The 20,940-nt window shown below is 43.5% G+C and overlaps 3 protein-coding genes and 1 long non-coding RNA gene across 6 annotated transcripts in view; 2 read left to right on the forward strand and 2 right to left on the reverse strand.

The window, feature by feature from the left end:
- The window catches only part of LOC121645114 (zinc finger protein OZF-like), a 352,747-nt gene that overhangs the window by 12,164 nt on the left and 319,643 nt on the right, over positions 1–20,940 (reverse strand). The gene's annotated exons all lie outside the window — the stretch shown is intronic.
- On the forward strand, positions 557–3,667 carry LOC121645130 (zinc finger protein OZF-like). The gene is made up of 2 exons (XM_041993528.1): positions 557–789; positions 1,725–3,667. The coding sequence occupies exons 1-2, from the start codon at positions 618–620 to the stop codon at positions 2,795–2,797; spliced, it is 1,245 nt and encodes a 414-aa protein (XP_041849462.1). The 5' UTR covers positions 557–617; the 3' UTR covers positions 2,798–3,667.
- The window catches only part of LOC121645121 (zinc finger protein OZF-like), a 37,562-nt gene continuing 21,577 nt past the window's right edge, over positions 4,956–20,940 (forward strand). Inside the window, exons 1-2 of one of the 3 annotated variants that reach the window (XM_041993515.1) lie at positions 4,956–5,200; positions 6,042–6,049. In XM_041993515.1, coding sequence (XP_041849449.1) covers positions 5,043–5,200; positions 6,042–6,049 — 166 coding nt within the window. In that variant the 5' untranslated portion in view covers positions 4,956–5,042. Of the gene's footprint in view, positions 5,215–5,959; positions 6,072–6,553; positions 7,336–20,940 lie in introns of those variants that run through there. The other 2 variants (XM_041993516.1, XR_006011351.1) reach the window with 2 other exon arrangements.
- On the reverse strand, positions 8,888–10,079 carry LOC121645212. Its single transcript, XR_006011383.1, has 3 exons — positions 9,612–10,079; positions 9,283–9,339; positions 8,888–8,923 (listed from the first exon to the last, which is right to left on the reverse strand). It is a non-coding gene; the product is annotated as an uncharacterized LOC121645212 (long non-coding RNA).

Below are 20,940 nucleotides of genomic sequence, written 5' to 3' on the forward strand. Positions count from 1 at the left end.
CAAAGTTTAACATTCTGTGTTTGGAGAGAATTTGATAGTGATGATGTTTTCTTGTCCAGGATCCTCAGAGCCTGTTTATAGAGCGATTCCTCTGGTTTAATGGTCGTCTTGTTTGACTGTGACAAATACAATATACCAAATAATAAATGAGACAGAATCGTTGAATTCGTGTAGATTTTGGCTTCCTCTGTTGTCTCTGAGCTTCTTGTTCACCTGAAGTTGGTCAAATTATATTTTAAAGTGTGACAAACCTTTTTAATGTGGTTTTTGAAGCTGAGCTTGTAATCGCAAATAATGCCTACGTATCTGACTTTATTGACTTGGACTTCAACCAGCTCCACATTTATTTATTTTTTTATTATTACAGTAATCTGCTCTTATTTAAAATATTTTCTAATATAATGCCCTTTGGTCTGATTTGGGAAAAGTTCTTCAGTTATTATAATTCTGATTAATTTAATTGTAGCTACATTTTTTTCTATGTCCAGACGGTGGCAGTAAAGCAACTCTGCGCATGTCAGCTGCAGAAATAATAGACGAAGAAGAAGAAGAAGCTAACGGGCGGAAGACGGTTGTGTTTTCGTCTCTCACCTGAATATTTCACTGTTTCAGCAACAATGTCTTCAGTTCAGCATCTGAGAGAGTTTATCAGCGAGCGACTAACTGCTGCTGCTGAAGAAATATTCACAGAGTTTGAAAAAACCATCGTCCAGTACGAAGAAGAGATCGATCGTCATCGCAAACTGCTGGATGTCACCTGGAAACCACAGATAAAGTTAAACACAGCAGGTATGATGGTCTGAACGAACCATCACATGAACATTTTTTACAGAGTTTAGAAACCTGAGGTGTTCTCTTGATCTAAATACGTAAATAAAGTGGAGATGTAGTTAAACATTAAGGCAAAGCAAGTTTATTTGTATAGCACATTTAAGTCAATTTAAAACATCAAAGCAATACAGCGAGAAGCAGATGTAAATTAAACAAAAACAAACTTTAAGAGGAAATAAAATAAAGACAACAACAAGGTAATGTATAATAAGATAAAATGCAAGAAATACATTTCCAGTGTGAGAAATGAACCGTTGTTCTGATAAAATGCAGAAAATAGAAAAGTTTTTAACCCTGATGTAAAACTGCTGAGTCAGCAGATCTGCAGTTTTCTGGGAGTTTGGTCCACATGTGAGGAGCATAAAAGGTGAGCGCTGCCTCTCCACGTATAGTTCTGACTCTGGGAACAGAAAGTAGACCTGACCCTGATGACCTGAGGGATCTGGTTGGTTCATAACGAACCAGAAGATCCTGAATGTATTTTGGTCCTAAACCATCCAGGTCTTTGTAAACTAACAGCAGGATTTTGAAGTCAGTTCTTTGACAGACAGGACGCCAGTGTAAAGATCTGAGGACTGGAGTTATAAGATCCACTTTCCTGGTCTTAGTGAGGACTGGAGCAGCAGCGTTCTGGACTAACTGCAGCTGTCTGATGGTCTTTTTAGGGAGACCCGTGAGGACATTACAGTAGTCCAGTCTACTAAAGATAAATTTAGAAATCCTGCTGAGTCATCAGTCCTTTAATCCTCCAGTAGTTGTTTAAGAAGTGATAACAGGCTGACTTCACAACCATCTTTATTTATTCACCCTTACGTACAGTTTATGTGTCTTTAGAGGTATTTTCCTGTCATCAGCCTCTTGTATTTACCTCCTATGTTCTTTTGGCTCTCCAGACCTCCCACAGCAACCTGTCTGTAAAGAGGAGAAAGACCAGACACATGACGCTGACCAGCAACTCCATAACCAGGAGAGGAGCGCCAGTCTGGACCAGGAGGAGCTTCCAGAGATTAAAGAGGAGCAAGAAGAACTCTGCACCACTCAAGAGAGAGAGCAGCTTGTACTGAAGCAGGAGGAGGAGGAGGATACCTTTATGTTGGCCTCAGCTTGTCCTCAAAGTGACTTCAGTGAAGTAGAATCAAACACTGATCAGTTTTACTCGCATCACTCTCCCTTTAATGAAAACCAAGATCAGGACGAGAGCCAAAGTAGTCACAGTGAGAGTGGAGACATCTCTCCTGTGTCAGAGAGTCAGTTTCCTACTGAGTCAGGAGAAAAAACTGGAGATACTTTTTGTGGAAGAGTCTTTAGAAACAAGCGCGTTATAGGACGACGTCAAAGGAACCTCAGCGATGTGAAAGCGTTTGTTTGCCAGACATGTGGGAAAGGTTTTGCACAAAGCTGCACCTTGTTGAGACACATGAGAGTTCACACAGGTGAGAAGCTGTTTTCTTGTGAAACATGTGGGAAATGTTTTTCTCAGAACAGCAGTCTGTTGACCCACATGAGAATCCACACAGGCGAGAAGCTGTATCCCTGCGAAACTTGTGGGAAAAGTTTCACTCAAAGTGGGAATTTGTTGAGACACATGCGAATCCACACAGGTGATAAGTTATATCCTTGTGAGACATGTGGCAAGAATTTCACTCAAAGTGGGAATCTGTTGATCCACATGAGAATCCACACGGGCGAGAAATTGTATCCATGCAAAATCTGTGGGAAAAGTTTCTCTCAAAGCAGCAGTCTGTTTACCCACATGAGAATCCACACCGGTGAGAGGCCATTTTCTTGTGGAATATGTGGAAAAAATTTCAAGCAAAGAAGTTATTTGAGACTTCACACGAGAATCCACACAGGTGAGGTGTTTCCTTGTGAAATATGTGGGAAAACTTTCCATTTCAGAGGCGGTTTGACTGCCCACATGAGAAATCACGCAGACGAGAATTCCTGCTCTGGTCAACCAGTCTGAAATGGTCATTTTACCTTCAATTAAAACTTTTACGTTAACATTACTTACATTTGCTTTTTGTTTGTAAGAACTTATTTCAGAAAATACTGCGTTGAAATGGTTGATCATCCTTTCAGGCGGCCATGTTGCATCACTGGATGTCTTCAGTTGCTCAAAATGAATAAACACGACTCTTTTGGATGTTTATGGATGTGTAGAGCTGAACTAAATAAAAACAGACCTTGTCACGTTGTGTGATGGTTTGTTGTATAAACATGGAACATAAACCGTGTTCTTTTGTCTTTGAATGAAGAAACTTTATATGAAGCGATCAAAGAAACGTCTCATTTAAAAAAATATAAGTTGTGCTTCATGCTGGGCTGAGACATGGCGACATTCTTCCTTAGATCTTTAAACCAGACAGGACTGCATCTTTGAGTCAGCAGCTTTATTCTCCCTGCGGTGCATTTTTATTAGCTGAGTTTTCAGAAGACGGCTAAGATGTCGACATAACCACTGCTACATGTTAACTTAGAGCCATGCATGGAGATGCCCGCACGCACCACCTCGCTTCACGCACCACCTCGCTTCACGCAGACAGGTGACGTCGCTCATAACTGTCCCACATCCTTCTCTGTGTACAACAATAAATCTGAGCAGAATAATTAATCCTTGACTCAAAGAGCTGAAATCTTTCTGCTCGACATGAATAAATATGGAATATCAATAAAATGTTCTTTGCTCCGGTTTTTCTAGGCTGTGGCAACATCTGCATAAGCTACTGTGTTTTTACAATGTTTGCGATTCTACAATAAAACTATCATGTTATAAGATCCCTTTCTTTATTAGGCTGACGTCTGTACACTTCTGTAATTTAGTTTTCACTTCACTCATGTACCGACTTGTTTAAGTCCAGTTGAACATTCTGCAACTTTCATTCAGTCCAACACAACGCTTTATTTAACAAAAATAATTTCTGTATTCACTTATTTTTAAAGTTGTGTCAGATTTTTGTTTTAGGTAAAAAAGGAAATTTATTCACCCAATTAATATACAAATGAGAGGGGAAAAGGCACCAGTATCAAAATGTGAATGAAATGAAAGATACTTCATTCCCCCACTGAGGAAAACTGGTTCAGTGGTTTTTTTTAGTTTAATTTAATTTTTTTTTTTTTTTTGTTGGGGGGGGGGGGGGTATTATTATTTAGGAACTTGATTAGCTTTGTTTGAAACATTCACTCTGTTTTTTCTGTAAAAGACTTAAGAAATTTTTTGGTGTGTTTCTGTTCAGGTGTAGCAGTTTGTTGGTTGCTTGGATGATGGCTTGGATAGAAGGGTGTTTGCCTTCTATTTGTTTTCTTTTTGTCTCTTTTCTTCTTTCTGCTTTCTTTTTTGCTGTCTTTCTTCTTTTTCTGTCCCCTCCGGTAAGGTCCAGCAAGATTACATAGGTTCCACAATTCAAAGTAAATAAACAAATTAATCAAATTAACAAGAGGAGCTTTGTATCCATAAACCTCCTGTTGGCAGAGCAAATTTGTTCGGCAAAACAAACATGTCATTTGGCTTGCTAAGATGCTGGACAAGATAGGTTAAAAAAAAAATATATATATATATATATATATATATAGATAGATAGATAGATAGATAGATAGATAGATAGATAGATAGATAGATAGATAGATAGATATTGACTGACTTAATGACCCAAGTCTTGTTTTGTCAATAAATAAAATAAGCAACACAAACAAGATTGTGTGTGATGAAAGTAAAGACAAGATCAACAGAAGGGAAGTCAAATGTGTAATAAATGTTTACATAATACTACATAATATAATGATAACATAATACCTCATTCATCTCATTGACTGAGACATTTATATTACCTCAAAAAACAAAAAGACAACTGTAAGACACATTACTAGCATACATCCCAGATGTCAGATATTTAAAAATTAAGCACTGGTATGTACCGACTAATATGATTCAAATAAACAACGAGCCTTAAAAATATTGCAGCAGTGAGAAATTACATGTAGCTGAAAATGACTGTGTAGGGTGTAGATGTCCAGTAGATGGCAGTAGAGCAACACGCCGGTGAGAGCTTTTGTAAAAACTCAGAGATAAAGTGGCTCACATGTTCACTGTCGGAAGTTTTCAGTGTGACACCCAGCGGAAGTAAACAAACCAAAACGCCCGTTGTTGCATGTGAGCAGGAAGACGGTTGTGTTTTCGTCTCTCAGCTGAATATTTCAGAGTTTAAGCAACAATGTCTTCAGTTCAGCGTCTGAGAGAGTTTATCAGCGAGCGACTAACTGCTGCTGCTGAAGAAATATTCACAGAGTTTGAAAAAACCATCGTCCAGTACGAAGAAGAGATCGATCATCAGCGCAGACAGCTGGATATCACCTGGAAACCACAGAAAAAGTTAAACAGAACAGGTATGAAACACTGTGATGGTCTCAAAAAGTAATACGTGAATATGTATCATGGAGGTTCCTGATCAGAGCTCTATGTTACATTTATTTCCAGGTTCATTCACAGTAATTTTACTAACATTCAAGATCTTTATTATCGTTATGCAAGCCCACGTAAATAAGAGAATAGAAATATAACAGGCACAGATACATAAGTTAAAAAAAGTCTGAGATTAAACCTGTTGGTTACAAACAGTAATAAGGATTCCTCTTGTACAATTCAAGCTTAACAGGTTTTAAGAGACGTGACAGAGGTAAAATATGACAGAAAGGTTACAAATGAAACTGGGAACACTCAAGCAATTATAAATGTTTAGACCTGACAGACTAATTTGCAGATGCTCCCAATCAACTAGAGTAGTAGCTCCGTAGAGGGGCTGATGTAAGGGAGCACATAAGGTATATTGCCAGAAGTCTTCACTCACCCATCCAAATAATTTAAATCACGTGTTTTAATCACTTCCATGCTCACAGGTGTATAAAAATGAAGCACTGGGGCATGCAGACTGTTTCTACAAACATCTGTGAAGGAATAGATCGCTCTCAGGAGCTCAGTGAATTCCAGCGTGGTGCTGTGATAGGATGTCACCTACACAACAATCAGTCATGAAATGTCCTCATTCCTAAATATTTCACAGTCAGCGTTCAGTGGTAGCATAACAAAGTGGAAGCGATTGGGAACGACAGCAACTCAGCCACTAAGTGGTAGGTCCCATAAAATGACTGAGTGGGTTCGGCTGAGGCACGGTTCACAAAGGTCTGCAACTTTCTGCAGAGTCGATTGCTACAGACCTCCACACTTCATGTGGCCTTTAGATCAGGTCAGGAACAGAGCGAAGAGATCTTCATAAACTGGGTTTCCACGGCCGAGCAGCTGCATCCAAGCCAGACATCACCAGAAGCGATGCAAAGCGATGGATGCAGTGGTGTAGAGAACGCTGCCACTGGACTCTGGATCAGTGGAGACGTGTTCTCTGGAGGGATGAATCACACTTCATCATCCGGTTATCTGATGGAAGAGTCTGGGTAGGGCGGTTGCCAGGGGAACGGTACTTGTCTGATTGCATTGTGCCAAGAGTAAAGTTTGGTGGAGGGAGGATGATGGTTTGAGAAGTTTTTCAGGAGCTGGGCTTGGCCCCTTAGTTCCAGTGAAAGAAACTCTGAAAGCTTCAGCATACCAAGACATTTTGGACAATTCCATGCTCCTAACTTTGTAGGAACACTTTGGGAATGGCCCTTTCCTGATCCATCATGACTGTGCGTTATTTAGTCGTTTGTCTATTGTGTTTATTTGTTCCTGCAGAACTCGCACAGCAGCATGTTCACGAGGAGGAAGAAGTTCTCGCTGACCAGCAACTCTGTGACCAAGAGAGGAACTCCAGTCTGGACCAGGAGGAATCTCCAGAGATTAAACAAGAGCAGGAGGAACTTTGCGCCCGACAACAGGGAGAGCAGTTCGTACTGAAGCAGGAAACTGAGAACTCTATATTAGTTTCCACTTGAAACAGGAGGAAATTGACTTCAGTGAGGCAGAAACAAACGCTGACCAGCTTTCCTCACATAACTCCCCCTCACCTGAGATTCAAAATCAGGAAGTAAACAATCACACAGACTTAGAAACAACTAGAGAGATGGAGACGAAGCCAAAAAACAATCATAAAAGAAACAGCAGACACTGTAATGCTGAAGATAACTCACCAGCTTTAGAGAGTCAGTTTGATTCTGATACAAGTAGAAATGGTTCGATGTTTGACGTTAGTGGAAAATCCTTTAGAAGTGGGACAAATATGGAGCAAGATGACAGAATAAACACAGGAAAAAAGCCGTATGAAAGAAAGAAAAGATTTAACCAACAAAAAATCCATCAGGATCATAAATTTGCTCCTTGTGAAAGTTGTGGGAAACTGTTTTCTAAGCAGTATTTGTCCATCCACATGAGAACCCACACGGGTGAGAGACCTTTTTCATGTAAAATCTGTGGGAAATGTTTCACTCAAAGTAATAGTTTGTCGAGACACCAAAGAACTCACACAGGTGAGAAGTTGTTTTCTTGTGAAATATGTGGCAAAGATTTCACTCAAAGTGGCAGTTTGGTGATCCACAGAAGAATCCACACAGGTGAGAGGCCCTATTCCTGTGAGATATGTGCCAAATGTTTCCATAGCAGAGGTGATTTAAATTCCCACAAGAAAACTCACTATAGTTAGAAACCCTGTTTTTATTTAGAAAAATGTCATTGTACCTTCCAGTGGAATAGCAAATATATTTTAGTAGTGTTGTTGTAGTTTAAGTGAGTTCTGGCTGCAGAGATTTAAAAACAACCATGAAAATAATCAGTACGCACGCGTCACATCGTTGTTTTTCTTCAGCAGTACACGCTGAACTGAAGACGTTGCTGAAACAGCTGAGAGACGACAAGACCCCCGTGGGTCAGCACACGTAGGAACGGGCGCCACGCCCACTGTCGGAATGTTTCGGTGTGACACCGAGCGGAAGTAAACACATCACTAGCGGTGCATGTCTGGACTGATCTTGAAGACGATTGTTTTGTCATATATCAGCTGAATATTTCAGTGTTTCAGCAACAATGTCTTCAGTTCAGCATCTGAGAGAGTTTGTCAGCGAGTGACTAACTGCTGCTTCTTCTTTTGTCTTTGAATGAAGAAACTTTATATGAAGCGATCAAAGAAACGTCTCATTAAAAAAAAAAAAAAAAGTTGTGCTTCATGCTGGGCTGAGACATGGCGAGACTGCCTTAGATCTTTAAACCAGACAGGACTGCATCTTTGTATCAGCAACTTTATTCTCCCTGCGGTGCATTTTTATTAGCTTAGTTTTCAGAAGACGTCTAAGATGTCGACATAACCATTGCTACATGTTAACTAAGAGCCATGCATGCAGATGCCCTCACGCACCACCTCGCTTCACGCAGACAGGTGACGTCGCTCATAACTGTCCCACATCCTTCTCTGTGTACAACAATAAATCTGAGCAGAATAATTAATCCTTGACTCAAAGAGCTGAAATGTTTTTGCTCGACATGAATAAATATGAAATATCAATAAAATGTTCTTTGCTCCGGTGTTTCTAGGCTGTGGCAACATCTGCATAAGCTACTGTGTTTTTACAATGTTTGTGATTCTACAATAAAACTATCAAGTTATAAGATCCCTTTCTTTATTAGGCTGACGTCTGTACACTTCTGTAATTTAGTTTTCACTTTACTCATATACCGACTTGTTTAAGTCGGTATATGTCAGTATACATAGATATGTACATATATATATATATAGTGAGTAAGTCATCCGACTTTCATGCAGGAGACCCGGGTTCACATCCTGGCCGGGGCAATTACCAACACCTAGTTTGGTCTAGGGTTCCGGCTCAGACGTCGCCCGGTCAAACAAGGTCTGCGTCAGGAGCTGGGGAACCAGAGCACCCTGGTGAGAAGTGGACTACTGGAACAAGACGGAAATGGATGAGAGATGAGAACAAGGGTCTGTTGGAATGCTACTATTCCAGTAACCCTAGTCAGAGAGGTTACATGTGTAGCCGGAGCTCGCCTGCACACCCCGACTACGCTGCGTTGTGTTCTGGTGCAAAGGGGGGTGGGGGGGGACTGGGCACAGAGGGACGCAGGACGCAGAGGATGCTGTCTGACTGCCGTTTATTCCTGCATAAAATGCAATATCAAGCAGAGTGTGAGTGTTCATGCCATCCAAAAGGCCACCTCCCGCAGTCAGGGTTAAAGCAGACTGACTTTAGCTTTACACTGACAATTTGATGAAAAATAAAATAAAACAACAAATGATATGACAGTGCTTAATGCACAACATTAGAATCATATAAACCAAATTAGTGGAAATAAAGAAAATACAAAAAAAACTTGTCAAACCAAAATACATATGTATAACATATTTAAATCAAGAACACACTTCTCATAGAAACGCTTCCGTGTTAGTCGGCAACGCACTTTAAATTTAACACTAATTTATATAATTTCTGAACCCAAACAGCTGTGTACATACATACCTGCATAAAATGCAATATCAAGCAGAGTGTGAGTGTTCATGCCATCCAAAAGGCCACCTAACATAAAAGTTTCAGGAGAGATGGATTAGCACGTGCGCCGAAGCGCACCCCTCCATGGCCACACCCACTTATACACACACGCACGATGAGAGGAGAGCTGCACGGTAAGCTAACTTACGTCCTCACTCAAATACAACAGCACAGTTCCATTACGTGAATTATAACTTTCACAACATGTTACCAAACAACAGTTCTTTGGCTTGTTTACATGAACTGATTAATAAAACTTATGGGAATAACTTTTTGTTACAGCGGCCTCAGATACATACCTCCCGCAGTCAGGGTTAAAGCAGACTGACGAGAGAGGGACCGGAAGTTACAATCACTTCCGCTGGCCTTCAAAATAAAAGCGCTGACTTTGCAAATAAAGAAAATATAAAGCATAAAGCCAAAACAAATAAACGTGTCAGGTTGAAGATAAAATAATAATAATGTAATGAAATGAAAATAATCCCAAACACAATGTGACGGATTTTGGTGAAATTAATAATACACATATATATACACATCAATATAAACAATCCTCCTTTCTCTTGCATGTTACATTCACCTCTCCTTAATTTCTCCAAAATCCTGAGCATATGAAGAGAACTACATTTTGTATATTAGGTGATAACAAGAGACAAAACGTTCACACTCACTCAAACCAAGATGACCCCTTGAATCTGGGTCCTGGACACAGCATATAAAGCTACTTGTGAAATAAGTTCAGAGAAGACAGGAGTTGATCAGGTTACTCTCTCTCCTAGTCAATATGGTGCCTTTTACACCACATAAAACCTTGGCACACGTACTACCGTGAGAACATTAACCACAGAGGATAAAAAAAAAGTAAAAATTGTAATACATCTTCTAAAACAAAACAATAAAATACTGCATAACATACATTGTTGTGCCCCCTTTGTACATTAAGACAGGGTCAACAAAGACTGAGATTTTCTGCTTAACCCTTTCACAATACCCCTTGTAAGTGGTTTCTGTGCCATGTTCTCTATGAGACGATTAACTGCCTTAACAACTCTGCCTGCACGTGTTCTGACAACATGTCCCCCAGCCCCTGAATTTTGTGCTGGTGCTTGATTCCCACCCACTGTCTCAGGTAAGATGTCATCATGTTCTGCCCCACTCATGTTATGAACACTGGTTTGAGAGTCATTATGGTCATCTGGTGCAGGTGACCTGGAAATCACATTGGAGTCAGGTGAGTCTCTCAGAGGTAAGTCCTCCCCACTCTGCCCTACAATCCCACTACTTGCAGAGTTATCCAAGGAACCTGCACATGAAATCTGATCTGAGTCCCAGATTGCAGATGGTGACACTTCATCCCCTTCCTCCGACTCATCACCGTTCCCCAGTGACTCACAGCCAACATCTGAAGACATGCACACCCATGAGAGGGTCCGGTTCTCTGAAATTTCTTCCGGCAGACCTCCTAAAGCATCCGATGGCTGAGTCTGGGATCCACGGATCCCATCTATGCTGGCTGAACTGGGTTCTTCGCTGCTTTGCTCAGGGACTGGTAAAAAGCTCACATCCAATATCAAGTTCCGATGCACCACCCTAGTCTTCCCGCTCCCATCTTCGATTTTGTAGATGTGAGTTCGGGGGTTACAGTCCGTCACTGTATAGATCGTGGGTTCCCACTTATCTGCCAACTTCCTTTTTCCTCTCTCTGCTTTGTTGGCAAGCAAAACTCTGTCCCCCACATTTAGACAGGCGCCCCTGACCTTTTTGTTGTAGCCGTCGGCTTGATGCTGCTGCTCCTTTCTTGTATGCTGCCGAGCAATGCCAGCAGCCTCATGAAGGCTTGCCATCAATTTGCCTGCATAGGTCTTGTAGTCGACCACACTGGCGTCTTTCAGGACCTGCCGGAAGACCATATCCACTGGGAGCCTAGGGACTCGACCAAACATTAGATAGAATGGTGCATATCCAGTAGTTTCGTGCACAGTGGCATTGTAGGCAAAAGTCAGGGCTTGTATCTGCTGTGTCCAGTGCTGCTTTGCTGCCAGTGGTAAAGACCGCAGCATGCTGCCAAGCGTCCTATTGAATCTTTCAGTCTGCCCATTTCCCATGGGGTGGTATGCAGTTGTGCGTGACTTTGCCACCCCTGCGAGACTAAGGAGCTCTGATATGAGTTTGCTTTCAAAATTGGCTCCTTGATCAGAATGTATTCGCTCCGGAAACCCATATATGCAAAATACATTGTCCCACAACTTCTTTGCAACCTGTTTTGCTGTCTGATTTACACAGGGGAAAGCATGAGCCAATTTTGTAAAGTGGTCGGTTACGACCAGGACATCCACCGACCTTTGCTTGCTATCCTCAGCACTCCAGAAGTCTATACACACCAACTCCATGGGTGCTGAGGTATGGATGCTCTCCAGCGGGGCTCGAGCAGCTGGTTCAGGGGATTTTGCAAGGATACATCGCTGGCAGCATTTGACGTAATCCTTAATGTCTCTTTCCATTTGCGGCCAGAAAAAGCGTTGTCTGGCGAGGTGTAGGGTTCTAGCTTGTCCTTGGTGCCCTGCGAGATCATGCACCCCAGAAAGGGCCTTAGCTTTACAGGTGGTTGGTAAGACAAACTGATACCTTGTGTGTCTAGTTGATGGGTCTTTTATAATCCTATAGAGGACTCCATCTTGGATTTTTAGGCGATGCCACTGTTTGCATAATGCTCGTGCCTTGTGAGGTAAGTTACTTCTTTCCCTCCTAGATGGTGATTCCCCCCGTTCTACAAGCCGTAGGACCCCCTGGATGTCTGGATCTGACTCCTGACTGTGACGGAGCTCCTCAAGGGACAGAGCCGGAAGTGCACTTTGTTCAGAGATTGCCATCTGTGGAAGCACTTTAAGAAACTGCACTGCTCTTGACTCTGCAGCCTTTTCCCACTCGATGTGAGCTTCACAGATTGACTTAACATCAGAGGAGCTCTGACTTCCCACTTGATTGCCACAGAGAGCTTTTGAGGTTGTACAGACTGGTGCCTGAGAGCAATGAACCCTGCACCTGAAAACATCTTGCACTCCTTCCATCTTTGTAGCCTCAGCTTCTGCCAACAGGTTTTCGTATGGCTCACTGACCAACCTTTGACCCACTGACCTGGAAAAGGGGTCTCTACTCAAGGCATCCGCCACAATGTTTTTTGATCCAGAGATGTGCTTGATGTCGAATGTGTATGGGGACAGTTTGGCCACCCACCGCTGTTCGCAGGCGTCAAGTTTGGGTTTTGTCATCAAGTAGGTTAGTGGATTATTATCAGTCCACACTGTAAAAGTGTGTCCCTTCAACCAATGACCAAATTTTTCACACTTGAGCGCCAAGAATTCCAAGCGATGGGCTGGATACCTCTTTTGTGAGCCAGTCAGAGTTTTGCTGGCAAAGGCGATCGGACGGGCTTTTGTCTCACCCTCTGGTATTTGGGACAAAACTGCCCCGAGACCGTCGAGAGAGGCGTCAATGGACAGGATCAGTGGTTTGGAGAAGTCTGGGTGAGTGAGGACCACACAATTTAGAAGCTTCTCTTTGAGGTTGAGGAAGGCGGAGTCACAATCATCAGTCCAATCTGCGGGTTTTAGCTTTCTGAAGACTCCTGGCTTCTGGTTTAATTTACCAGTCTTCCCTCTCCGCTTTTGACCAGCTGTGAGGGCAAACAGAGGCTTGGCAATCGAGGAGCAGTTGGGAATGAAGTGTTGATAATAGAATATCATCCCAAGGAATGACTTCACTCTCCGAACTGAAGGCGTGCGGCCGTCATCCTCCATCAAGTCATTCTTTGTCATCCTGACAATGACTTCAACCTTTCCTGGGTCGACAGCCAACCCATCACCATCGATAACATGACCGAGGAATTTCACAGACCGCCGCAGCAGGTGGCATTTTTTTGGGCTCAGCTTCAAGTTGTGTTCTCTCAACCTCTGAAAAACAGCTTCCAGTCTGCTGAGGGCTTCTTGCTCTGATGGGGCAAAGACCAGGAGGTCATCGAGATAACACAGCAGGGTGCTAAAGTTGAGGTCGCCAAAAATGCTGAGCATCATCCTCATAAAGGATGCGGGGCTGTTACAGAGTCCTTGCGGCATTCTGTTATACTCATGCAAGCCCAGGGGTGTTGTGAAGGCGGTATACTTTTTGTCTTCCTCATGCATGGGCAGGTTGTAAAACCCGGATGTTAAATCCATGGTGCTGAAAACAGAGTTCCCGCCAAGGGCTGCAAGACAGTCTGCCTGATGAGGCAGAGGATGAGCATCCTTTATGGTCCTCGCATTCAGCCACCTGAAGTCTGTGCATAACCTGAGGTCGCCGTTCTTCTTCCAAACCATCACTAGAGGGGACGCAAATTCGCTTACGGACTTTCGTATGATCCCCTGCTCTTCCATCTCAGTGAGGACTTGGCGTAGCTTTTGGTAATGAGCTGGAGGCACTCTGCGATATGGTAGGCGAAAGGGACGGTCATCTGTGAGACGGATTCGGTGCACAAAGCCCGTGGCTTCTCCACAATCTAGATGGTGTTTTGAGAACACATCTTGATATTGTTCCAGCATTTCCACCAGCTGACTCTTGGTGGAGGGGCTCACCTGGCAACCATCAATATCAACATCTCCCAGTCCAAGGTTTCTCAGTTTCTGTTTCAGGTCAGTATTGTCAGGAGTCTTATTTCGGTCATGTATCGTCTTATCCGTGTCATTTCCTCTCTCACAGGAGTTTTGAAGCAATGTGAAATCTTCAGCTGCCATGCAAGGAGAGACATCTGCTAGCTTGCAGTTTCTTTTCAGGGTGAGGGGCCTTCCTGTGATATTTGTCACTCTTATAGGAGTCCAACCATCCCCCCACAGATGTGTGATCACTCTGCCTACTATAATGCCTCGAGAGGCACATTTTGATGAAGTGGGCTCCACCATCACTGCACTGCCAGGTGACATAGGGACATTGCCTGGTAGCCTGCCCCATAACAGATACTCTTTTTTGGGTTGTAATGTGACTGCCTGGGTCAGCTTGACCGTGCCCACTTTGTCTGGCATGTTCTCCCCTCTCCACCTTGTGAGGCCAGCCATCATCTCCAAGAACCGTTCACACTCTTCAGACTCCTGTCCGTTGCATGAAATAAGTTTCCAGTAAGTGTCGTCATTTTTCATCTGACGGAAAACATACTTCAACAGATTAGTGCCTACGATGATTTCGTCTTTCTGACCAGCAACCACTAGAACCGGCACCATACACTTGATCCCATACAATTCCAACTCCATATCGTACATGCACTTGGGGCTCACCTGTACTCCCCCACAGCCGACAAGGACAATGTGCTGTGTCAATTCTTGCAGTTGTGTCAGGGTATTTTCAGATAAGAGTCTCTGTTCTGCCACCTCACTTATTGTGCACGCCATAGATCCAGAGTCAAGTAATCCTTGCAGCTGAACAGAGCCATTTACAGTCACTGGGGCGTGGAATAATTCGTCAAAGGCTTCGACTCTGTGAATGTTTTGGACTATTACGGTACAGTCGTCGGTCATTGCTGTGCACACATTTGAGTATACCTCCTTTAAATCTTCACCACATTCGAGGGTTATGTCTTTGATGCCCACACATCCCCTCTCCAGGTGTGAGCCCTTTAGTTTAAAGGTGCTTTATCTTGTTCTTCTCCGGGCTGAGACTGGTTGGGGTGAGGTGGAGCGTTGTGACTTGACTTACGTTGTCTGCATTCCCTTCTCCAGTGACCAGGCCTGAAACAGCTCATACATAAGTTTTCCTGTCTGCAGTGCATTGTTGTGGAATGATCAGCTGCCTGGCAGACTTTACACCTCCTTTGGAAGGGATTTGCTTGCTCTCTGCTTGGTCCAGTTTTTATTGCTGACTGAGTTTTCTGCTCCAACACACGATCTAACAGACCAATGAGGGACTGAATGCAAGCGCTCTCAACAGGAGAAGTGGATGGCAGCTCCATCATGTTCCGTTCACTAGTGTGCTCCCACACTCCATCAGTAGTTACATCTTTCTGTGTTGAAACCTGAGCATGGGCACCAACTTGCCTGTGCTGTGGTGGGCGGCATGTTTTACCTTGAATTTTTTTCTTGGCCTCTCTCTGGTGTTCAATGAGATGCTCCTGTATTTCATGTGATGTCCACTTCTCTGCTGTTTTACATTTCAGGACACTAGTGAGTGCAGGATCAGGACAATGCTTTACAAACATCATGGTGACCTCATGAGCGGGATTCTCGATGTTTCTCCCCTGTCTTTTCAGGCACTCATCAGCGACATCCACTGCTTTGTTCAACCGGATCCAGTAATCCATTGGATTTTCTCCAGTCAGGGGTAAGGTGTTGTAGAAGTCTGCTAGGGGCATGGAGGAATATGTTACTTCACTGAAGTGCTGTTTGAGAATGTCAAAGACAAGCTTGGGGTCTTCAGCAGGCTTTAAAGAAGGGATGCTGCGGAGAGTCACCCTTACAACATCTTTAGCTTTCCCCATTAGTTTTGACATTATCTCTTGGGAGTGTTCGTGTGGTGGAATGCCCCTTCTCATCAGATAAATATCCATAACTTCCTCCCATTCATGTACTGTGTATTTGTCTGTTTCGTCACCCCTGAAGTGCGGTGGCTCTTTGACATCTGCCTGCATTACAAGCTTCATCCCTGTCAGATTCAACTCAGGATGACCCTCTTCCACATTTACACTAGGTGTAGGGGCACTCCTGTCACTCTGATTACTTGCAGTCTTTTGTATCTGGTTTGCAATGCTCTCGCCAATTTGATGTGCTAACTGGGTTATTAGGCTTCCTATGTCTGGAGAGCTGAGGTCCTCACTAGACTTGTGTTGTATGGGAGAAGATGTGTCAATGTGCATGTGACTGGAAAATGAAGCACGGGGACGTACTGCACTCATCCCTCTCCCCATGCCTGTGATGTTAGTGGCTGGATCAAATGCCTGTTGTTGCGGGCTAGTGATGTCTCGATGCATGTGAGTGGAGGATAAAACTGGGTGACCCACAGTACCGATGCTCCTAGCTGGAGTGGAATCACCCAAAAACCTGCCCCGCCCAAAAGTCAATGCCACGGCACCCTCATCATAATTAAGTGGTCTCTTAACATCCTCATCATCAGCCATTTTAACAAGGTAAGTTAATGTCCTTTTTTTTTCCGTTTTGTTTTAAACCTCTGGAAAGTCCCTACTTGTCCAAACAACCACCGGCGATCACTCTGGTGATGATCTTTAGCGAAGATATCCGGGTCACGGCACCAATGTAGCCGGAGCTCGCCTGCACACCCCGACTACGCTGCGTTGTGTTCTGGTGCAAAGGGGGGTGGGGGGGGACTGGGCACAGAGGGACGCAGGACGCAGAGGATGCTGTCTGACTGCCGTTTATTCCTGCATAAAATGCAATATCAAGCAGAGTGTGAGTGTTCATGCCATCCAAAAGGCCACCTCCCGCAGTCAGGGTTAAAGCAGACTGACTTTAGCTTTACACTGACAATTTGATGAAAAATAAAATAAAACAACAAATGATATGACAGTGCTTAATGCACAACATTAGAATCATATAAACCAAATTAGTGGAAATAAAGAAAATACAAAAAAAACTTGTCAAACCAAAATACATATGTATAACATATTTAAATCAAGAACACACTTCTCATAGAAACGCTTCCGTGTTAGTCGGCAACGCACTTTAAATTTAACACTAATTTATATAATTTCTGAACCCAAACAGCTGTGTACATACATACCTGCATAAAATGCAATATCAAGCAGAGTGTGAGTGTTCATGCCATCCAAAAGGCCACCTAACATAAAAGTTTCAGGAGAGATGGATTAGCACGTGCGCCGAAGCGCACCCCTCCATGGCCACACCCACTTATACACACACGCACGATGAGAGGAGAGCTGCACGGTAAGCTAACTTACGTCCTCACTCAAATACAACAGCACAGTTCCATTACGTGAATTATAACTTTCACAACATGTTACCAAACAACAGTTCTTTGGCTTGTTTACATGAACTGATTAATAAAACTTATGGGAATAACTTTTTGTTACAGCGGCCTCAGATACATACCTCCCGCAGTCAGGGTTAAAGCAGACTGACGAGAGAGGGACCGGAAGTTACAATCACTTCCGCTGGCCTTCAAAATAAAAGCGCTGACTTTGCAAATAAAGAAAATATAAAGCATAAAGCCAAAACAAATAAACGTGTCAGGTTGAAGATAAAATAATAATAATGTAATGAAATGAAAATAATCCCTAACACAATGTGACGGATTTTGGTGAAATTAATAATACACATATATATACACATCAATATAAACAATCCTCCTTTCTCTTGCATGTTACACATGCAGAGAATGTGGGACATATGGAATCTTCGAAACCCACAATCAACACTCACTGCCAAACAACTTGTAGCGCAACGTTCCAACATCCACAGACGGCAACTGCTATCACAGCTTGAGATTGACGAGGTACAACAAAAATGCTACAGCAAGGGGGAGCCAGGACGCCAGGTCAGGGGGAAGTTAACAACATCTCCCCACCCAGAGATTGGGTACGAAGCTTCAATAAGAACAATCACGCTGAGTGAGGCAGAGACTGACTTAAGAGATAAGATCATGACAAAAATGAACATCAGGCAACCCCAACGACAATTACAGAGGCTAAGTGGAGCACCAGCGGAAAGTCTCCTGGAAGATGTGAATGCAGCCTTGAAAACGATTCCTACAATGACCATCACTGAAACCAATGAGCTGATCTACACCTCATCAGCAGTGATCCTTGAGGTGCTTGGCTATCAACCAAAGAGCAACCATAAAGATACATATCCACTATGGAAGAGGAGGTTGGAGGCTAAAATCAAGGCAGCTCGAAGAGAAGTGAGCCAATTATCAGAGCTTCAGAAAGGTGCAATGAAAAAACAGGTACCCAGGAGGTACAGCCAGATGCCCATACCTGAAAAACTAGAAACTGCCAAACAACGACTCCAAGCCTTGGCTACCCTCCTAAAGAGGTACACGAGAGAAATTGAAGCCAACTGGCTGTTCTCAACTCAACCAGCTAAAGTGTACTCTCAGTGGCAGGGTAATAACAACAGGGCAGACCCGCCAAGGCTGGAGACTGAACAATACTGGAAAAGCATATGGGAGAAGGAGGCATCGCACAGTGGTGCACAGTGGCTGATGGATCTAAGAGCAGACCACAGCAACCTCCCTGAACAAGAACCAGTAACCATCACAGTGGCAGACATTCAACAAAGAGTCTCAGGTATGAAAAACTGGACAGCACCAGGGCCTGACATGGTTCATACCTACTAGCTGAAGAAGCTAACTGCACTTCATGAGCGCCTGGCAGCACAAATGACCCAGCTGCTAAACGATGGGACCCACCCTGAATGGCTAACTGAAGGCTGGACAATCCTGATCCAGAAGGATCCCCTCAAGGGAACAGTTCCATCCAACTGTCGGCCAATAACCTGTCTCCCCACCACATGGAAGCTCATGTCAGGCATCATAGCGGCTATGATAAGTGGGCACATGGATCAATACATGAGCACAGCACAGAAGGGCATTGGTAAAAATACCAGAGGAGCAAAACACTAGCTGCTGGTAGATAGAACAGTCGCTCGGGACTGCAGAACCAGGAATACCAATCTGTGCACTGCCTGGATTGATTACAAGAAAGCCTATGACTCAATGCCACACACATCAGTCACCTCCTCTACATGGATGACATCAAGCTGTACGCCAAGAGCGAGCGAGACATTGACTCACCGATCCACACAACCAGGATCCACATCAATGACATCAAAATGTCATTTGGACTTGAGAAGTGTGGGCGGATGGTGACAAAGAGAGGGAAGGTATTCCATACAGATAGGGGTCTCACTCCCAGACGACAGAATAGCAGACATTGAGGACAGCTACAAGTATTTTGGAATCCCACAAGCAAATTGCAACCTCGAACAGGCCACAAGAAAAGCAGCCACAGCCAAATACCTCCAACGAGTAAGGCAAGTCCTAAGGAGTCAACTCAATGGCAAGAACAAGGTCCGGGCAATTAACAGCTATGCCCTGCCTGTCATCAGATACCCTGCGGGAATAATAAGCTGGCCAAAGGAAGAGATTCAGACCACAGATGTGAAAACACGAAAGCTCCTGACCATGCATGGAGGGTTCCACCCCAAATCCAGCACCCTGAGACTGTACACTAAGCGCAAGGAAGGAGGCAGAGGACTAGTGAGTGTCAGAACCACTATCCAGGATGAAACAACCAACATCCTTGAATACATCAAGAAGATGGCCTCAACAGATGAAGTGCTCGGTGAATATTTCAGGCAGTGGAAAACAGATCATATGGTGATGGAGGAACCATCATGGGAGGAAAAGCCCCTCCATGAGATGTACCACCGACAGATAACTGAAGTGGCTGATATCGAGAAATCCTACCAATGGCTAGAAAGGGCTGGACTGAAAGACAGCACAGAGGCACTGATCATAGCTGTACGGGAGCAGACCTTGAGCGCCAGAGCAATAGAGGCTCAGATCTACCATGCAAGACAAGACCCACATAACTGCAGGGTGTAAGATGCTGGCAGGGAAAGCTTACAAGGAGCGTCATTACCAAGTGGCTGGTATAGTGTACAGGAACATCTGTACAGACTGGAAGCCCCGAGGTCAAGGTGGGAAAACCTCCGAAGGTGGTAGAGAATAACCGAGCTAAGATCCTGTGGGACTTCCAGATTCAGACCGACAAAATGGTAATGGCAAACCGGCCACACATTGTGGTGATGGACAAACAGTAGAGGAAAGCATTGTGGTTGACATTGCAATACCAAGTGGCTGCAACATCAGGAAAAAAGAACATGAGAAACTGGAGGAATACCAAGGCCTGAAAGTAGAACTTGAGAAGGCCTGGAAAGTGACGGCAACAGTGGTGCCCGTGGTCATCGGAGCAAGCTCCCAGGCCTCTGGACCTGAACTTGGATGGATGAGAGACCACCCACGGAGGGCGTGGGGACAATTTATATATATATATATACATATATACATATATATATATATATATATATATATGTGTGTGTGTGTGTGTGTGTTTGTGTGTGTGTGTGGTAATGGTTGATAGTTAATTAATGACCCAAGTCTTGTTTTGTCAATAAATAAAATGAGTAACACAAACAAGATTGTGTGTGGTGAAAGTAAAGACAAGATCAACAGAAGGGAAGTCAAATGTGTAATAAATGTTTACATAATACTACATAATATAATGATAACATAATACCTCATTCGTCTCATTGACTGAGACATTTAAATTACCTCAAAAAACAAAAAGACAACTGTAAGACACATTACTAGCATACATCCCAGATGTCAGATATTTAAAAATTAAGCGCTGGTATGTACCGACTAATATGATTCAAATAAACAACGAGCCTTAAAAATATTGCAGCAGTGAGAAATTACATGTAGCTGAAAATGAGTGTGTAGCGTCTAGATGTCCAGTAGATGGCAGTAGAGCAACACGCCGGTGAGAGCTATTGTAAAAACTCAGAGATAAAGTGGCTCACATGTTCACTGTCGGAAGTTTTCAGTGTAACGCCCAGCGGAAGTAAACAA

This window comes from Melanotaenia boesemani, chromosome 8 (assembly GCF_017639745.1).
Source record: "Melanotaenia boesemani isolate fMelBoe1 chromosome 8, fMelBoe1.pri, whole genome shotgun sequence".
Taxonomy (NCBI): domain Eukaryota; kingdom Metazoa; phylum Chordata; class Actinopteri; order Atheriniformes; family Melanotaeniidae; genus Melanotaenia; species Melanotaenia boesemani.